The sequence below is a fragment of the Hypanus sabinus genome, chromosome 4, assembly GCF_030144855.1.
Source record: "Hypanus sabinus isolate sHypSab1 chromosome 4, sHypSab1.hap1, whole genome shotgun sequence".
In the NCBI taxonomy this organism is placed as follows: domain Eukaryota; kingdom Metazoa; phylum Chordata; class Chondrichthyes; order Myliobatiformes; family Dasyatidae; genus Hypanus; species Hypanus sabinus.
The window spans coordinates 57,481,509-57,500,240 of record NC_082709.1 but is presented as its reverse complement, the minus strand read 5'-3'; the positions used below and the strand labels follow the sequence as shown (position 1 = coordinate 57,500,240).

Below are 18,732 nucleotides of genomic sequence, written 5' to 3'. Positions count from 1 at the left end.
AAAGGCCAAATGACCTAATTTTGCTCCCGTGTTTTACGGTGTTATAAAAGGCATATGCAAATGCAAAGGGTATGACAGGTAAGTTTACAGAAAGCATAAATATTAGGATTAGCACAGATAAGCATCGTGGTCAACATGGATGAGGTGAGCCATAAGGGTTGGTTTCTTTCCTGTATGTTTCTATGATACTACCAGTATACAACTAACTATAATTGTTTGCATCTCAGAAATAAAACTGGTACACAGACCATTCCCTCATCTATATGCCATCTAATTACCTGAGTGAGCCTGTCAAGTTCACCAAGCCAGGCACCAAACATTTTATCCAAGTCCTGGTCCTCTTTATCACTATCTTCCTCTGCAGCATGGTCCACATCTTCATCAGATGTTTGATCCATCTGTAACCAAATTTAATATAGGACCATTAACATATCTCCGCAACTTCCTTCAATTATAAGTTACAAACCTCCATCTTAGAGTTACAGGAAAAATTCTTCCCTGCTTGAGTTATTCCCAATGTTGCAAAGTAACAGGGATACTCTCACCAGTGGTGTTCCTCAAAATATTAATCAGTGACAACATTACACCCCAACATTAAATCATCATAAACCTCTGCTCACCAATGCTAATAATAATAGTTTTTCAGTGCTTAAAAATGTAGTTGTAAGAAATGTATGAAACATAACATATGAAACTCAACAATGTGTAAAACAAGCTATTCAAAAAAATATACATACAAATCAGATAAAGTTGAAATAATGCTAGTGGTGGAATGAAAACTATTTAAACATTAAAAGGTAAATGCACAACTCTTCTTCCAAACAGCACCATGAGAATCCAAGGGATTATATAAAGCTTTGGGTTAAACCTCAACCATGGTTAAGCATCATCAACCGTGCTATATCCTCTGGGTATAGTGGTGCAGGAAAAGCAACAATTAGATGTAAAATACAATTCCATGCTTGACAAGGAATCAAAAAACTAAACGCTTGATTAATTGTATTGCCAAATCCTGTTGAAACCTACAATTTCTGCAAGTAGTTTTTAAGGAAGTTGAGAGCTACAAATCAACCTAGAAGTAACTCACTTATATGTTCAACCATGGGTAAGTGTAGAAAAATGGCTAACAGTTTCAAACTCATCACTTTAACATGGATGGTTCACAAATATCAAGATTCTGTAAATGCTATGATTCTTCCCCTCAGAGCACAGAAAGTTGAGGAGAGATGCAATAAGCAGAACTTGATCAAACAAGTGCAGAAAATGATTATTTAGAATAAGAACCCAGACGTGTGATGGTACAATATTCAGTAACAACTTTAGAAATACATCTGGGTTATTAATCCAACCACAACATTATGAAAATCCTGTACATAAGACGCTGGGGATGCACGGTCAAACTTGATCTCTCTTTCAAAAAGCCAAATCAGTTTAGGAAATGTTGTTTGATCAAAAGTGCTTTACTACATTGAGCTTTTTTGTATGCTGGATTTTAATTATTCTGCTACCATTTACCTACCTCAAGAGGACCTTAATTTTGTCATGGGGTTTGAAGGTTTGTGAGACTCAATAACCCAGAGAGCTTTGTTGGCTGGAGTCAGGGCCTTGAGTGTACTAGTTAACTTACACTGCCAAGTTCACAGCTCAAGGATTCCATCCCTAAAACACTTCCTTATTTCCTCTTGGTGGTTTCTGCAAACCTGCTTATACGTCATATCGTCAAAATACTGCCAACAATGTAAACTTTGCGCTATTAACAATAGAGATTAATTTTAACTCCCGATTATACAACATCATTATTTTAAAATTCTCTTTCTTGATTTTGAATCTCTCCATGTTTTTTTAATCCTTCAAAATCACATTTTGCTGTGGGAATTTGTTGCTTTTTCCTGCCATTCCATCTTCTAGGTTACACCAGTGACTATACTTCAAAATTACTGCTTTGAGCGTAAATTGCTTTGGGACATTGCACAGCTCATGAAAGTCACTATAAAATTCAAGACACCCTTTCAAGAGACATCAGGGAAACAGTTGCTATTTGCTTTTGATGTTACTTCAAAAAAAAAGATTTATTAAGCAGGAGACAACAACTAGAGGTTACACAAAATAAACTTGAATGGATTTCAGTTTAGACTATTTACAGACTAGGTTCACATCTGAAAGTGACAACTCATACAAGGGACTAGCAACTGACCCTTAGACCACCTTTTCTCGGATAAGATTGGCCATAGAAAATCAGAAGTGAGTTGCTCTGCTCTAGCTGTCCTTGTTTCTTATGGACAGAATAGGCTGCACAGTAAATTAACATCATCACATACAAACAAGGTGGAGGAACTCAGCAGGTCGGGCAGCATCTGTGGAAACGAGCAGTCAACATTTCGGGCCAAGACCCTTCGTCAGGACTGAAGAGGCAGGTGGGAAGGAGAAGGCTGGTAGGTGCCAGGTAAAAAACCAATCAGAGGAAAGATCAAGGGGTGGGGGAGGAGAAGCAGGGAGGGGATAGGCAGGAAAGGTGAAGAAGAAATGTAAGGGTAAAGCACTATGGGTAGTAGTAGGAGGCAGAATCATGAGAGGTGATAGGCAGCTGGAAGAGGAGGCAGAGTGAAACTGGGATGGGGAAGGGAGAGGGAGGGAATTACAGTAAGTTGGAGAATTCGATGTTCATGCCAAATTCAAGTCATTAATGCTGTAAAATCACTTTTGAACTGAAAGCTAATCAACAAGGGCTAAATCCTGCACTTTGCAGAAAGATTGGCCATATACATCTAAAGGTCCATCTCTACCACATCACTCTAGTTAAGAAGTTGCCAATGAAATGAACAATTTCAAAGGGAAGACCAAATTTATCATAAACACAAGAGATTCTGCAGATGCTTCAAATCATTCAATGTTTGTAATGAGATGCTGAAGATGTTCTATCGGTCAGTTGTGGAGAGCGCCCTCTTCTTTGTGGTGGCGTGCTGGGGAGGCAGCATTAAGAAGAGGGACGCCTCACATCTTAATAAGCTGGTAAGGAAGGTGGGCTCTGTTGTGAGCACAGAACTGGAGAGTATGACATCGGTGGCAGAGCGGAGGGCGCTGAGTAGGCTACGGTCAATCATGGAAAACCCTGAACATCCTCTGCACAGCACCATCCAGAGACAGAGAAGCAGCTTCAGCGGCAAGTTGCTGTCAATGCAATGCTCCTCAGACAGGATGAAGAGATCGTTACTCCCCAACGCCATTCGGCTCTACAATTCAACCACCGGGGCGAGACATGTTAAGTGCCGGGGTTAGGACTGAGCTTAAGTTACCACTCAATGCACCTTAGTAAACTATTTAAGAACTTTTTAATAGCTATTTATTAATGCTTTTTGGGAGGGTGATTTTAGATGCATATCATATTTATACTGAGTTAAATTCTGTATGTAATTAGTTTTGCCACAATAAGTGTATGGGACACTGGAAAAATGTTGAATTTCCCCTTGGGGATGAATAAGGTATCTATCTATCTATCTATCAAAATCCAGAGAAAGACACACAAAACACTGGAGGAACTCAGCAGGTCAGGCAGCATTTATGAAAATAAACAAACAGTGACATTTTGAGTGAAGCCCTTCATCAAAACTGGAAAGGAAGGAGGAAGACACCAGTAAAACATGGGGAAGGAGGACCAGTAAAAAGGTCATAGGTGAAGCCAAGTGGGTGGGAAAAGTAAAGGGATGAAGAAGAAGGAATCTGATAGGAGATGAGAGGGAAAACGGGAAGGAGGTACACTGGGGAAGATGATAGACAAGTGAGAAAGAGAGGTAGGAGGCCAGAATGGGGAACATAAAAGGGAAAGGGGAGATGAAAAGACAAAAAGCAAAATAATAATGATTGGAAGCAGAAATCAGTGTTCATGCCATCAGGTTGGAGGCTACCTAGACAGAAAATGAGGTGTTGCTCCTCCACCCTGAGAGTGGCCTCATTGTGACAGGAGGCCATGGGCCAACATGTTGAACAGCAATGGGGATAGGAATTAAAATGGGGAGTGGGGGAGGGGGATTAAAGCTATTTTTGGTGATGGGATCCCTTTGAAGATGGTGAAAGTTGCGGAGAATGAGTTGGATGTGGAGGCTCATGGGGTGAGGACAAGAAAAACTACCTTGTTAAGGAGGCGGGAAGAATAGGTGAGCACAGATGTCGAGGAATTAGAGGAAATGTGGGTAAGAGCAGCATCAATGATGGAGAAAGGGAGGATATCTCTGATGTCCTGGAAAGGAAAGACATTATGGGAACAGATGTGGTGGAGATGAAGGAAGTGAGAAAGGGGAATGGCATTTTTTTAAAAAAACAGGAAACAGGTGGGAAGGGGTATAATCAAGATAGCCATGGGAAATCGGTAGGTTTATAAAATATGGCAGTGGACAGTTTGTCTCCAGAAATGGAGACAGAGTGATCAAGAAAGGGGAGAGAGGTGTCAGGAATAGACCAAGCAAATTTAAGGGTAGGTGGAAGTTAGAGGCAAAGTTGATGAAATTGATAAACTCAGCCTGGGTGCATAAAGCAGCACTTTATCAAGAAACCTAGACCACAAACTCCTTTGGGAATCTCTTCACATGTCAGTCTAATCCAAATGTCATCAGAACAAAATTTACCAGTCCTCCTCTCGAAGAAATGCTGATTCTTAATGAGCAACAAGTTACAATATTTCATATTTGTCTCTGTGGGAATGTGTGCGCGCGCAACTATGTCCATGTGTGAGAATGAGTGAGTGAGCAAATAAATAAATAAAGATCAAGGACATTTTGGCTAATCCTGTGAAAAGCATGACATCAACAGACAGAAAGTGGTTCTAACTTAACGACTTCACAGGTTACCAAATTTGGTTCCGCCCGTGATGATAGGTAATGCATCAAAGTCAGAGAGGGAACATGAACCAGAGATAGGAAACTAATTAGCTGAAAAGATTTTAATTCAAGTGTCCTCTGCCAAATAAAACACAAAATATAACTTCAGGCAAAATCTGTGTAGGAGAAACCAAGTTAATGTTTCAAAGCAATTTCAATTCATCAACATCAGAAGAAGTTAAGAGATAAAACAAGTTTTAGGATGCAGAAGAGTGAGAAAGGTGAAGAATGTACTTTTACCTTTTTCATTGCTGACAATAGATCAAAGTAAGTTTTATATCAAAGTACACGTCACCATCTGTGTGGCCTCCGTCAGTCATGGTCGACCATGGGTACTGCGCCTCTGGTAGTCACTGGTTTGTCGAGCAGTGTCGACTGTGGCTATTGAGGCCGATCCTGGAACTGCAAGCTCTGCCACAGTTGCTGCATGTCGAGGCATCATAGAATTGTTGTTCGCTGTCCGCTGTGCTCTCCGCTCCTCAAACTGACTCAGGGTCACTCTTTCATCTTGCTCTAGGTCAGGGGTCACCAACCTTTATTGCATTTTTGCACTTATAAGTGGCTAATACACCCAATTTCATTTCTAAAAGTGTTTATCTAACGAATTTAATATTAAACACACAGTGCATATTTTCCTCGAATGAATCACTGCAACACACCAGTGAGAGGACAAGGGCCGAAGGTCTCCATACCGGGGATGCAACAGTCGCAGTTTGGAGAGAGCAACCGACCAAGCGAGGAGTGCGACAGGGTGCGCGCCCGCCCCCCCCTTGTAAGTAGGCTGAAAAAAGTTTGGCTTGAAGGATGACTTTCAGTAGATCGCAGCGAGGTAGCTGCTCTGCTACTTACAAAACCCTGAGCCTGAATTAGGTTGCCTGCAAATATTTTAGCACTGGGCTCCCCATGAACAATCGGTGTGCTAAACAGGTTTAGAGGTGGTGCCCATCTGTCCGTGCTCCCGGCCAGTAACAACGGCACTTCTCGCCGACTGCATGAGGCGGCAGGTTACCCGAAGCCAACCAGTAATCCCTGGCTCGAGGGTATCACTGCGTTTAAGCGACTGATGACCTTGCATGGGTAATGACTTCGCGTGTGTAATGACCTCGCATGCATTCAAGTTCAACAGTGGGCGTGACGGAATGAGGAACGGTGCAGCTGACTCATATCATTTCATATCGACAAATCATATCGTTTCCTCGCGGCCCGGTAGCACATACTTTGTGGCCCAGTGGTTGGGGACCACTGCTCTAGGTGTTGCTGAAGACTGCCTCTCCATTTGTTGCAGTCATCTGCTGTATCCTCCCAGCACTCTGTGTTGATTTTTAAGGCTTTCATGTTGCGCTTGCAGAGGTCCTTGAAGCAAAGCTGGGGTCTACCAACATTGCTCTTGCCTGTTGCTAGTCCCCCATAGAGGATGTCCTTTGGCAGTCTACCATCCTTCATACGATGGACATGGCACAGCCAGCGCAGTCTGCGTAGTCTTAAAAGCATGAACATTGTGGGAAGTCCAGCGCGGGAGAGAACAGAGTTTGGGACTTTGTCTCTCCAGGTGATGCCGAGGATGCAGTGAAGGCTGGGCAGGTGAAAACTATTGAGTTTCCTCTCCTGCTTGGAGTAGATGGTCCAAATCTCGCTACCATACAGGAGGGTGCTGATAACGCATGCATTGTACACAGCAGTCTTGGTCTTTGAAGCAAGTTTCGGATTCTCCCAGAACCACGAGGAGAGTCGAGCAAGGATCGATACTGCTTTGCTGATACGCCTATTGATTTCAGCATCAAGTTAGAGAGTGTCACTAATGGTCGACCACAAGTCTGTGAACTCATGGACCACTTCTAGATTGTAATTGTCAATGGTAATGACTGGTGTCTCCACTACGTTCTGGGCAAGGACATTTGTTTTCCTTAGGTTGATGGTAAGCCCTAAATCCTTGCATGCCTAAGAGAAGCGGTCCATGAGAGTTTGTAGTTGCTGTTTGGAGTGCAAGGTTATAGCAGCGTCATTGGCTAAGAGCATGTCACATATTAAGATCTTTCGCACCTTTGTTCTTGCTCTCAGGTGCGCAGGGTTGAACAGCCGTCCATCAGACCTGGTGTGCATGTAGATGCCTTCTGTCAACATCCCAAACGCGTCCTTCAATAGCAGAGAGAAGATGCCAAATAATGTTGGGGCCAACACGCATCCTTGTTTGACTCCACTACAAGTAGCAAAGGGTTCTGATGAGCTGCCATCGTATTGAACAGTAGCCCTCATGTCATCATGGAATGACTTGACGATACTTTGGAGTTTTGGGGAACAGCCGATCTTGAGGAGAATCTGAAAGAGTCCATCCCTGCTGACAAGGTCGAATGCCTTGATCAAGTCGAAGAAAGCGACATAAAGGAGTTTCTGTTGTTCCCTGCACTTCTCCTGGAGTTGACGGAGTGAGAAAATCATGTCGACAGTTGACCTCCTTGCATGAAAACCACATGAAACTCAGGGTAGACCTGTTCTGCCAGAGTTTGTAGACGTGCCAGAGTTCCACAAGTAAATACTTTGCTGACAATGCTAAGGAGGGAGATACCCCTGTAGTTGTTGCAGTTGCTCCTATCACCCTTGTTCTTGTACAAAATGACAAATTGGGAGTCACGCATATCCTGTGGTACGGCTCCCTCCCTCCAGCATTAACAGCGGACCTCATGTAAAGGTTGGAGGAGTGAGCTCTTGCAGTGTTTGATCAGGTCTGGAGGAATCTCATCATTGCCAGGAGCTTTCTCTGGAGCCAGACTGCCAATTGCCTTGCTGAGATCCTCAATGGTAGGTTCAGAGTCGAGTTTATCCATGACTGGTAGACAATCAATGGCATCAATGGCTGAGCTAACAACAACATTTTCCCTCGAGTAGAGCTCAGAGTAGTGTTCTACCCAGCGTTCCATCTGCTTGCTTTTATTGGTGATTGTTTCACTGCTGGATGACTTCAAAGGTGCTGGTTTGATCTGCAATGGGCCAAGGGCCTTCTTGATACCATCATACATTGATCTGATGTTGCCTGTCACAGCTGCTGTCTGAATGTCCTCACTGAACTGGAGCCAGTACTCATTTGTGCACTGCCTTGCAGTCTGTTGCCCTTTGCTTCTAGCAGCTCGAAGTGCCTGGAGTGTTGGGTCGGATGGTGAGCTCTTGTACTCTGTGAGAACTGCACGCTTGGTTTTGATCACAGGAGTCATGATGTTGGACTTTGCCTCAAACCAGTCACTGCTCTTTGTGATCTTTCTTCCAAAAATGGACAGTGCTGATTCGCGGATGGTGTCACGAAGGTATGACCACTGTTCTGTTGCAGTATGTCCTCATGAGGAGGTAGTCATAGCACCCTGTACTGACTTGGCAAACTGGTCAACCTTTTCTGATTGTTTCATCTCTGTTGTGTTGATGCGAGGTTTTCCAGTTTGTTTGGAGTGGTGGATTTTCTTCGGACGGAGTTTGATCTTGCAGCATACTAAAGCGCGATCCATATCGCAGTCTGTTCTATGGTATGAGCGGGTGATTAGTACAGAGCTGACGAAAGAGCCCCTGGTGATGATCATGTCCAGTTGGTGCCAGTGTTTGTTGCCATGAGACCTTGTACTGTGACTTTGTCTGAAAGTAGGAGTTAGTTACATGATAGGAGCAGAACTCCAGGAGATGTTGTCCATTGTCATTTATTTTGCCAATTCCAAAGTGGCCAGGACAAGACGGCCAGGAATCGTTATCAGCTCCCACTCTGGCACACTGATGAGAGATACTGGGCCATGACCGGTGTGTAGGCAGAGAGTCATAAGTTGTTATGATCCATTTTCTAGTGGCTCCACCATTTGCAACAAGCAGTTCCTAACAGCAAAACCCACTCCATGCTCACGGGGCTCGTCTTGGTTCTTTCCCTGCCAGAAAAATGTGTAGTCCCCGCCAAATGTGTTTCTTGTAGGGTAGCTATATCTACCTTGAGCCTTAGTAGCTCATTGTTAATGACCGCTGTTTTTCATGCATCTTCAATATCCTTGAGGTTTGGGTCAAGTCCAGTTATCATTCCAACATTCCAACTTGAGGGGTGTTGTCTCATTCAATTTGTTGTCTTTCTTGTCTGGTGCAGTAGTTACAGTCAGCTCTTTGTGGAATAATCCATTATCCCCATGCACCCAATGAGGAAGACTGACTGTGGTGGGACAGCACCTTATGTGCTGGGGGCTGCCCAGCTTGAGGCGGGCGGTAGCTGTCCAGTGAAACACAATGGTCTCTCCCACCACAAGAAAATTAATCTCAGGTGTGTCACTATCTACAAACACTGAGATTAATTTTCTTGTGGGCATTCACAAAAAGCACAAATAATAGAATCAATGAAAGACCGTCCTCAATAGGCCAATCAATGTGGAAAAGACAGTAAACTGTGCAAATACAAAAAGAAATAAATCAGCAGTAAATATTGAGAACACGAGATGAAGAGTTCTTGAAAATGAGTCCATTGGTTATGGGAACAGTTCATTGATAGGGTGAATGAAGTTGAAGTTATACCCTCTGGATCAAGAGTTCGATAATTGAGTAATAACTATTTCTGAACCTGGTGGCATGGTTCCTGGGGCTCCTTCGTTCTGATGGCAGCAAGGAGGAGAGAGCATGACCTGCATGATGGGGGTCCTTGATGACGGATGCGGATTTCCTGTGACAGTGCTCCGTGTCAATGAACACTATGGTGGCTCATCAATCAACCCAATATGTTAACCCTGTTTTTCTTTCCAGAGATGATGCTTTCCAGAGATACTGTTCTTTTTACTGCAAAATTTTGGTTTTCATTATATGTACTATTTTGCTTTAATTCTCCTCCCTCACCAGTTCAGATCAGGAATTCCACACAGGTTAACTGTACAATCCAGGGGTTTGTGGGAGGATGTACAAACTCCTTACAGACGGCTTTGGAATTAAATTCCTAACTCCAACACCCTGAGCTGTAATTGTGTTGCATTAATTGCTAAGCTACCGTGGCGCCTTCAATGTTAAACTCCATCTTTGCCAGCTTTGCAGCAATAGATCCACAGAAAAACAAAATCCTACTAATAAGTAGTGGATACTTGAGGCACAATTAATCCAATAGCTAAACTTCATTAAATATATGGTTCTACTCCCAATCTTTTAAACTATTTTGGTAACTGGCATTTGAACATTAGGAAGCAAGGGGAAGGAAATCCTAATTTGTCCAAAACTTTATTATAGTGTCCAAAATTAATCACCGTCTGTTTTGTTGTCTAATTTCTACAGGAATCTATTAAGTCGTCATAGAGATTGGGCTGAATTTTTACTTCAATAAATGTGACTGCTTGGTTGTGCAACAGTTGGAATTTTCCATCAAACATTCTAAATTCCTCACAAAGTTCAGAAGACAGTTGCCTGGCTTTCTCAAATGTGGCCTGCTTTTAGTCATATGAATAATCCATTCCAAAATTGTAACAGTAAATTGCAAATATTCCAAAATTGTTGAAAAACACTGGACTCAAAGAAAATACTCTACAGTCTTAATCCTCATTTTATTATATTCATAATGTACAACCTGACTTGCAAAGGGAATTAAATAATGTGGTCAAAAGGAACATCTGTTAGACATACTAAGTTGTAAAAACTGATAATGCCGCACAAATCTCTTAAATTTACCACAATATAGAGTTAAATGTTAATGAACAGCAAGATCAGTACAATAGCAACACATTTGATTGGATTTCTCTTTTACAATCAACAAAACAGTACTCACATTCAAAACCAAAACACTGAACTTCTGAAACAAAGTAGAAAGTAGTGAATACATTTAGCAGCTGTGTATTGAGAAACAAAGTTAACAGAAAAGGTCATTAACCATGTCACATTGTAAATAAATGTGGTTGTAAACAGATATGACTCAACAGCAGCAATGAGGAAGGCTTTAGTCCTTCTCACATTTACCCCATTATCACTTCTTCTCTAGTCCTGGCCCCGAACCATGTCAAAACTATGGACTGATGATGGGTGTAGAAGCTTAGTTCCAGGGGCAGCTATTACTCTCTGGCATTCAAGTATGAAATCACAGACCTAGAACAGTAATTTTTATTTGTATACTACTTCAAACACATCAAAAGAGGTGTAACTAAACCAAAAAGATATGGATCCATAGAGGAGACAACTGAATAGGTGAAGTACTTAATCATTGTGATAAATTTAAGGAAACAACTTCAAATGGAAACAAATGTGGATGAATGAATAGGTTTAAACAAAGAAAGTTTAAAGATAAAAGCCCAGGTAGCCGAAGGCAAATCTCAATTTCACCTACATACACAAAATACTTTATAACACAAGTGACTCGGCAGAAAAGAAGAAACCTGGGTTGATTTAGTGTTCGCTGTTGAGAAGCATTGGAAAATATGCTTCTGTTTCTGAAACTCAATTCACAACCAATTGAATCAGTGCAGAACAGAAATTAACATAACACAACTACCTACCAATGGCTTAGTTGCATTATCTTTAACAACTGAGACATTAGAGAACCTTATGGTTAACCAACAGATTTTGTCAATGGTACTACTTCTGGACTAATGACCCTGATACCTGGATTAATAATTCACGATACACAAATTTAATTGCCCACAACCTTTTTTGGTATCTCTATTGGTATCAACAAAATCTCCTATATAGCCACTGTTAATGTCCATATTTGATCTGCCCTATAAGTACAGTAGCACTAATTCCATACTGGGACAACTTGCTATTGTGCCTTTTAAATATTTTCAGCTGAACATCAAGTTCAAAGTACTTCACCTGGGGCAGTTCAAGAAGGTAGCTCACCAGCACCTTTATAGGGCAACTTGGGATAAGCAGACCTTGACAAGAAATTAATAGGAACTTTAAAAAAGCTGGCCAAAGGAGCAATATCCCTGATTCTTTCACAAGTTATATTATATCATAATAGAAAATAAATAGGAGTTGAACAAGACCGCTGCTGTGTTCAAAACAAAAGAACACTGACATCAGCCCTGCAGTGCTGGACAAAATTAAAGAATGGGTTCCAACACCTATCATAGATGGCGAACCTATGACACACGTGGTATGCAGTTCTGGCCCAGTTCTTTAAACCCCACCCATAATAAAAAGATACATAATGATTATATCTTTACTGCCAAATAACTTGTTTTTAAAAAAGCAAACCAAGAGCGGTGAGTTGTTTGCACAGGAAACGTTACACACCAGCTTGACACAAACGAGATGGATGCAAGAACATGTGTTGGATGATACATTTTGAAATCCATGCAGATATGCTGTATGTACACCTTAGTATTTGTAAAAGATAACTGTAACAGTAACTACTTAAAATGCTGTGTTTTTAATTGACTTTAAAATATTAATTTTAATAATTTCAATAGGTTTTCTAAAATACTTCATTTATTTTAATATGTCTCATATTTTTAGTAACAGTAAATAAGCAACAGGACATCCTTTTCCTTTAAGACAGATGTTGGTAATTATTGTTACTAATTCATTTATCAATGATAATCTCTTCTCAAATTTACTATGGCAGCAAAGAGATTTAAAAAAAATAGATCGTCACCAGTTTGGACACATTCATTGTTCTGGCTTCGAGAGGCTCAGAATACGTTTAGTGTGAATCCCATTTTGTATGAACGTCAATTCCTGAATGTAAACTATTTTTAATATATAATTCAACTCTTTTGTTCTTTTATATTGCTAAATTTCATTTAAAATGTTAATCTTTCTTCTCTGTATCATTCCAGCATGTTCTACATTTCTGATCTCTGAGAATGGCTTTATTTCTCTTTTTCCTCATTTTAAATAATTAGTTTCTTTGAGTGTGAAATTGTCAGCCCAGCAGTGAACTAATTTAAACCATTTCAATCAGGACAGCAGAAAAAGCAAATTAAAAGTTTAATGCCATTTATTGTGCCAAGTGACAGTACTAAATGAAAATAAGCATGAACCAGGGAATGATGGAAAAGTCCAATCTTTTCCACTTATTCAAATCTTTTACTTGTAAACTACTAATTTCCAAAGGCAACAACCTGCAAATTCCACCATGAGTTCACTGTAACTGCTTCAAAGTTGAAGCACACTAGGTTTGACATTTCCCCCGTGAATACACCATAAGCTTTTCATCTATCCCCTCAACCTGCTGCTCCACTGCCCCTCACCAGGGCATATGGCAAACTAACTGAAGACAAAAGCAATGTTTTTGAAATCTGTCTGATAAGAAGTGAAATCTGCAGGTGTTAAGAGAAAGAAATTAATTCTTGAAGAGTAAATGACAGTTTTTAATAACCTGGAGACCTTTGCCTACTAGTTTCAACTGCAGAACTCTGATATCCATTGCAAAAAAGGGATCAGATTACTGCAGATATTGTAACCTAAAGGCATTTGTGATGGCAGATTTCTATTACACTTTCTGGTTTAAATGCACTATTTTATCTATCGTTTATCAACAGATTATATGCCCCTCAGCCTACAATGTTGTGCTGATCTTTTAACCTACTTCAAGATCAGCCTAATTCTTCCTTCCTGCCATCATCCATTTTTCTATCATCCATGTGCCCAAAAGTCTCTTAAATGCCTGTAGCACCATCCTTAGCAGCGTGCTCCCACCACTCTCTGCGTTAAAAAAAAACAAACCTCCTACTTTCCCTTTTTACCAATCATCTTTAAAATTATGCCCTCTCATGTTAGCCCTTCCCATCCTGAGAAAAGGGCACTGGGTGTCCACCTTATCAATGCCACTTCTCTTATACACCTCTACTAAATCATCTGTTATCCTCCAAAGAAAAAAGCCCTAGCTTTTCCTCATAAGACACACTCTCAAAAGCAGTCAGAATCCTGGTAAATATCCTCTGTTTCCTCTCTAAAGCTCCCACATCCTTCCTACAAGGTGCCTAAAACTGAACACAAGTATGATCTATACAGAGTTTTATAGAGCTGCAAAAATACCTCCCCGCTCTTGAACTTAATCCCCTGAGTAAAGAAGACTATCATACCATATGTCTTTTTAACCACCTGATCAACATGCACTTCAAAGGATCTATGGATCCCTCTGTTCCTCCACAACAAGAATCCTGGCATTAACTCTGTACTCTACCTTCAAGTTTGACATTCCAAAGCTCTTCACTTCACACTGTTTCAGACTGAATACCATCTACCCTTTTTTAGCCCAACTCTGCATCCTGTCAATGTCTCGTAGTAACCTATGACAACCTTCAACAGAATCCACAACATTACCAACTTTTACATCATCTGCAAACTTACTCACCCACACTTCCACTTCTTCATCCAAACTATTTATTAAAATTAACAACAACGAGGGGTCCTAGAACAGATCCCTGCACAAGCACAACTGGTCATCTATCTCCAGGCAAAATATGCTCCATCTACTTGTCTACCCTATCAGTAGACAAGCCAATTCTGAATCCATAGTCAAATTTCCCTGGATCCCATGCCTCCTGACTTCCTGTGTAGGCCTACCATTGGGAATATTGTCAAACCCCTTACTAAAATCAATATACACTTCCTCAAAGAATTCAAATCAGGCTTATGAGGCACAATCTGCCCCTCACAAAGACATGCTGACAAACCCTAATCAGACTGTGCATCTACAAAGGCTTTTAAGTCTGTCTCTATGAATCAGTGGTTTATAATTCCTAGTGTTATCCGAATAAAGGAACAACATTTGTCAGCCTCCAGTCTTCTTGGCCATTGAGCACACAAAGATCACCACAACCTCTTCCCTCACTTCCCATAGTATCCTAGGGTACATCTCATTTGGCCCTGAGGACTTATCTTATTAAATATTTTAATACCACAATATTTTGTAGAGTATTAATAAAACTCAGCAAGCAGAGTTTCTAATCTTAAAGTATGTACATTACTGGAAACAAAGCAATTTCAGATCAAAAAAGCATCAGCCTAACTTGCAAAATGTGGTTTATTTATAAATCATGCAGCATCTTATTTCCTGCTCACAATATTGTCCCCTATAGTATTCGTCAACCAGTGTGGCACTGCAATGCACAGGCAACAATCTCCAAATCTATTAACAGTTTGTAATTTCTACAAAGGCATCAAAAGAATAACTGTGTCATATATTAAAAGAGTCGTGGGGCCTGATCGTAAACTCATATTAACAAAGAATTTATATGAGAATGGTGGGTAATGATCAAATTGGACCCATCTGTGGAGCCTAACAGTTAAATAGCAAGACACCATTAACACATAAGCCACAGCTATTTACACAAGGAGCAGCAAGCATTAGACATCTAATAAAATAATCAGGATAAACAAACCCCTGCTTGCATCAGAAGAAAGGGATGCAGAATATCAAATGGAGATTCAGTTGGGAATAACACAGCCATGGAAATGATACATAAAATCATAACTGTGTGCAAAATGACTCTCAACTCTAAAACCTAATTATTAGTCAAGGTTTTTCAGGAGCTTTCTGAAGATATTGCCATCCACAACAGTATGAAATTCTTCATATGATAATATAACCATATAACAATTACAGCACGGAAACAAGCCATCTCGACCCTTGCAATCGTGTCAAATGCTTACTCTCACCAAATCCCACCAACCTGCACTCAGCCCATAACCCTCCAATCCTTTCCTGTCCATATACCTATCCAATTTTTTTTAAATTACAATATCGAACCTGCCTCTACCACTTCTACTGGAAGCTCGTTTCACACAGCTACCACTCTCTGAGTAAAGAAGTTCCCCCTCGTTGTACCCCTAAACTTTTGCCCCTTAACTCTCAACTCCTATCCTCTTGTTTGAATCTCCCCTATTCTCAATGGAAAAAGCCTATTCACGTCAACTCGATTTATCCCCCTCATAATTTTAAATACCCCTCTCAAGTCCCCCCTTAACCTTCTATGCTCCAAAGAATAAAGACCTAACTTGCTCAACCTTTCTCTGCAACTTAGGTGCTGAAACCCAGGTAACATTCTAGTAAATCTCCTCTGTACTCTCTCTACATTGTTGACATCTTTCCTATAATTTGGTGACCAGAACTATACACAATACTCCAAATTTTGGCCTCACAAATACCTTGTACAATTTTAACATTACATCCCAACTCCTATACTCAATGCTCTGGTTTATAAAGGCCAGCATACCAAAATCTTTCTTCACCATCCTATCCACATGAGATTCCACCTTCAGGGAACTATACACCAGTATCCCTCAATCACTCTGTTCTACTGCATTCCTCAATACCCTACCATTTACCATCTATGTCCTAATTTGATTAGTCCTACCAAAATGTAGCACCTCACAGTTATCAGCATTAATCTCCATCTGCCATCTTTCAGCCCACTCTTCTAAATGGCCTAAATCTCTCTGCAAGTTTTGAAAACCTACTTCATTATCCACAACACCAGCTATCTTAGTATCATCTTAGTAATAGAGTGGTGTTCCCCAGGGAACAGGGTTAGAAACACTTTTTCCTGACATTGATAAGTTATAGTTATTTAGGGCAATTTCAAACTTTAACACACAGCAGAGAAACAAATGGCAGATGAAATAGATGGCAAAAAGATACAGAATGATGCGGATTGGCAGAGAACAAGAAGCCATGAGTTCTGAAATGAAAAAAAGAAATTATAATGAATGTTTCTAAATCAATGCTTTCAGCACAACTATAATTGCACTTAATATAGGCAACACTACTGTTTTTGTTAAAGACATGAAAATGCTGGAAGGGCATAAAAGATATACAAGAATGACTAAAGGAATGATAGTTGACTGAAGGAATGACAGAGGGTAGTTCTGTTGTAATGCATTTTCCAGAACGTGGTTGGGATATAACATGATTGATGAATTAAGGAACACTATTTGTATTACATGGTGAGGAACTAAAGAACCACTTGGGAGTTGTTGTCAAAGTTGACAAGCAGAAAAAATGCTCTCAGTGGGAAAAATCCCACTTCTATTAACCTTCCAGCTGTAATCAGAAAACATTGCCTCTTAAGAACACAGATTGCTGGTTTCGCTGCAGGAGGCCATTAGAAATTGACAAGGAATCACTTCTATTAATACATACCCAAGGATACTTTATTGAACAATGTACATCCTTTAGTATTTTTAGCTTGTATTTATTAATAACACTTTCTGAAAGTCCTTGCAGGGGTTATTACTTATTTATTGTGAGCTGAAACTCTCTAGGTCCTAACCCCACTTTTCCCATTGTAATGGGCACCTCAATTGCTGTCTCCCTTAGCTCATAACTGATCATTAATAGAGACAGCATAGAGTGGTATAGAATTAGATTGACAAAGTAGTTTAACATTGTGTGGATCTCCTAATAACCAGCCCTACACAGCAATTACTTTCAAACTTCCTAACAATGGAATGTTTGATCTCAACTGCCATCTCAGAGGTCATCAAAAAATTAAATTGATATTTTGTGATGCTATCATTCATAATTGAATTGACATTATTAAAATTCTCTAAATTTCAAATGTAGTTGTTTCCAATGCACTTTGTGATGAACTGCAAATGAGTAGACAGACTTTAAATTAACCATAAACTTGTTAATGCTAGTTCAATGGGAATCTTTAATCCCATTTAGACTCTATTCCAAAGTGGCACAAGAATTAAAGGAAACTGTTTATTGTATATGGGCATGACTGGAATGGCTAATAGTATGGGCATGGCTAGTAGTGGAAGCCATTAAAATGGAAGAGACAACATAAAGGCTTGGAAATAACAGTGAGATATATAGCCTTTTAGACTACCACGCAGCTTCTGTCATCTTCAATGAAGAGGAACGTATAATGGAGTTTAGAATTAAATGCTTATAGCCTTGGTTTATTTCAATCTTTCTTTCAAATAGTTAAATGTAGCTTCAAGATTTTAAGAATATTTCAGCCTTTTGCTCAAAAATAAGAATACTCACTGTACTGAAGAACATGGAAGCTACTGTTAGGAAACTGCAGTACAAAGCCAGATCTGCATTTATTTCGAACAACTAAGAATTCAACACACAATGAAAGCTGGTGGGAAATGGATGGGAAGTGGGGAAGGAGTGAAAAGATGAGATGGGCAAAGTAAAATAAAATGTTTTGCTCGACTGCTATATCGATAACTAATTGGTAATTGAGTATCCATTACTCCACAAGACAAGGACCAAAATGGATAATGATCTCCACATCAAGACTGCTGGATGCCATCATTCATGTTCATGGATAAGAAGTCACAGTCCCTAATGCCCATTGAGCCAATTAATGCCTCTAAGGAAAAGAGAAGTTTATGGAAAGGAAAGGTCAACACAATTTAATCTTTCAAATACATGCTAAATGCAGTTATATAAACTGTGTGCTGAGAACTTCAATGTAAGAATCAGCAGCTTTGCTTCATTGGTGGCATCCCTACTTCCAAGTCTAAAGATCAGAGGTTAAGGATCCACTACATAATCAAAGAAAACTGTCTAGGATGAATCTAGCACGACCACAGGACAAGACATAAAACCGAAGCCAATCTGCTGTCTGAGGTGGATGAAAAGATGCCACGATTCAAAGGACAACAAAGGAACTCGCTGAAACTTTATCCCCCAATCAATATAACTGGCCACTGACAGTTGCACAGCTCTATGGGAAATAACTAAATTTCCCCAGTAAAATAATACACACACCATTAATACTTCTCTAGGCAAATACAACTTTACTAACTCTTGAAGATGTGAAATAAACCATACAAATACAAATCTTTTTGAAAAGAAAGTAATTGGGAAGGGAAGAGAAAGAATTTTTCCTTTATCTCCAGAGGCGTTTTGTAAAATTTCTCCACTTTTCTTGAACTGAGTAAAAAAAAATCAACGTGGGTTTAAAAAAGT

At 40.1% G+C, this 18,732-nt stretch overlaps 1 protein-coding gene across 6 annotated transcripts in view; it reads right to left on the bottom strand.

The window, feature by feature from the left end:
- Positions 1-18,732, bottom strand: part of LOC132392788 (ras-associated and pleckstrin homology domains-containing protein 1-like) — a 194,990-nt gene that overhangs the window by 118,868 nt on the left and 57,390 nt on the right. For all 6 annotated transcript variants that reach the window (XM_059967141.1, XM_059967139.1, XM_059967143.1 and 3 more), the window contains exon 2: positions 279-398. In XM_059967141.1, the coding sequence (XP_059823124.1) occupies positions 279-398 (120 nt within the window). The remainder of the gene's footprint in view (positions 1-278; positions 399-18,732) is intronic.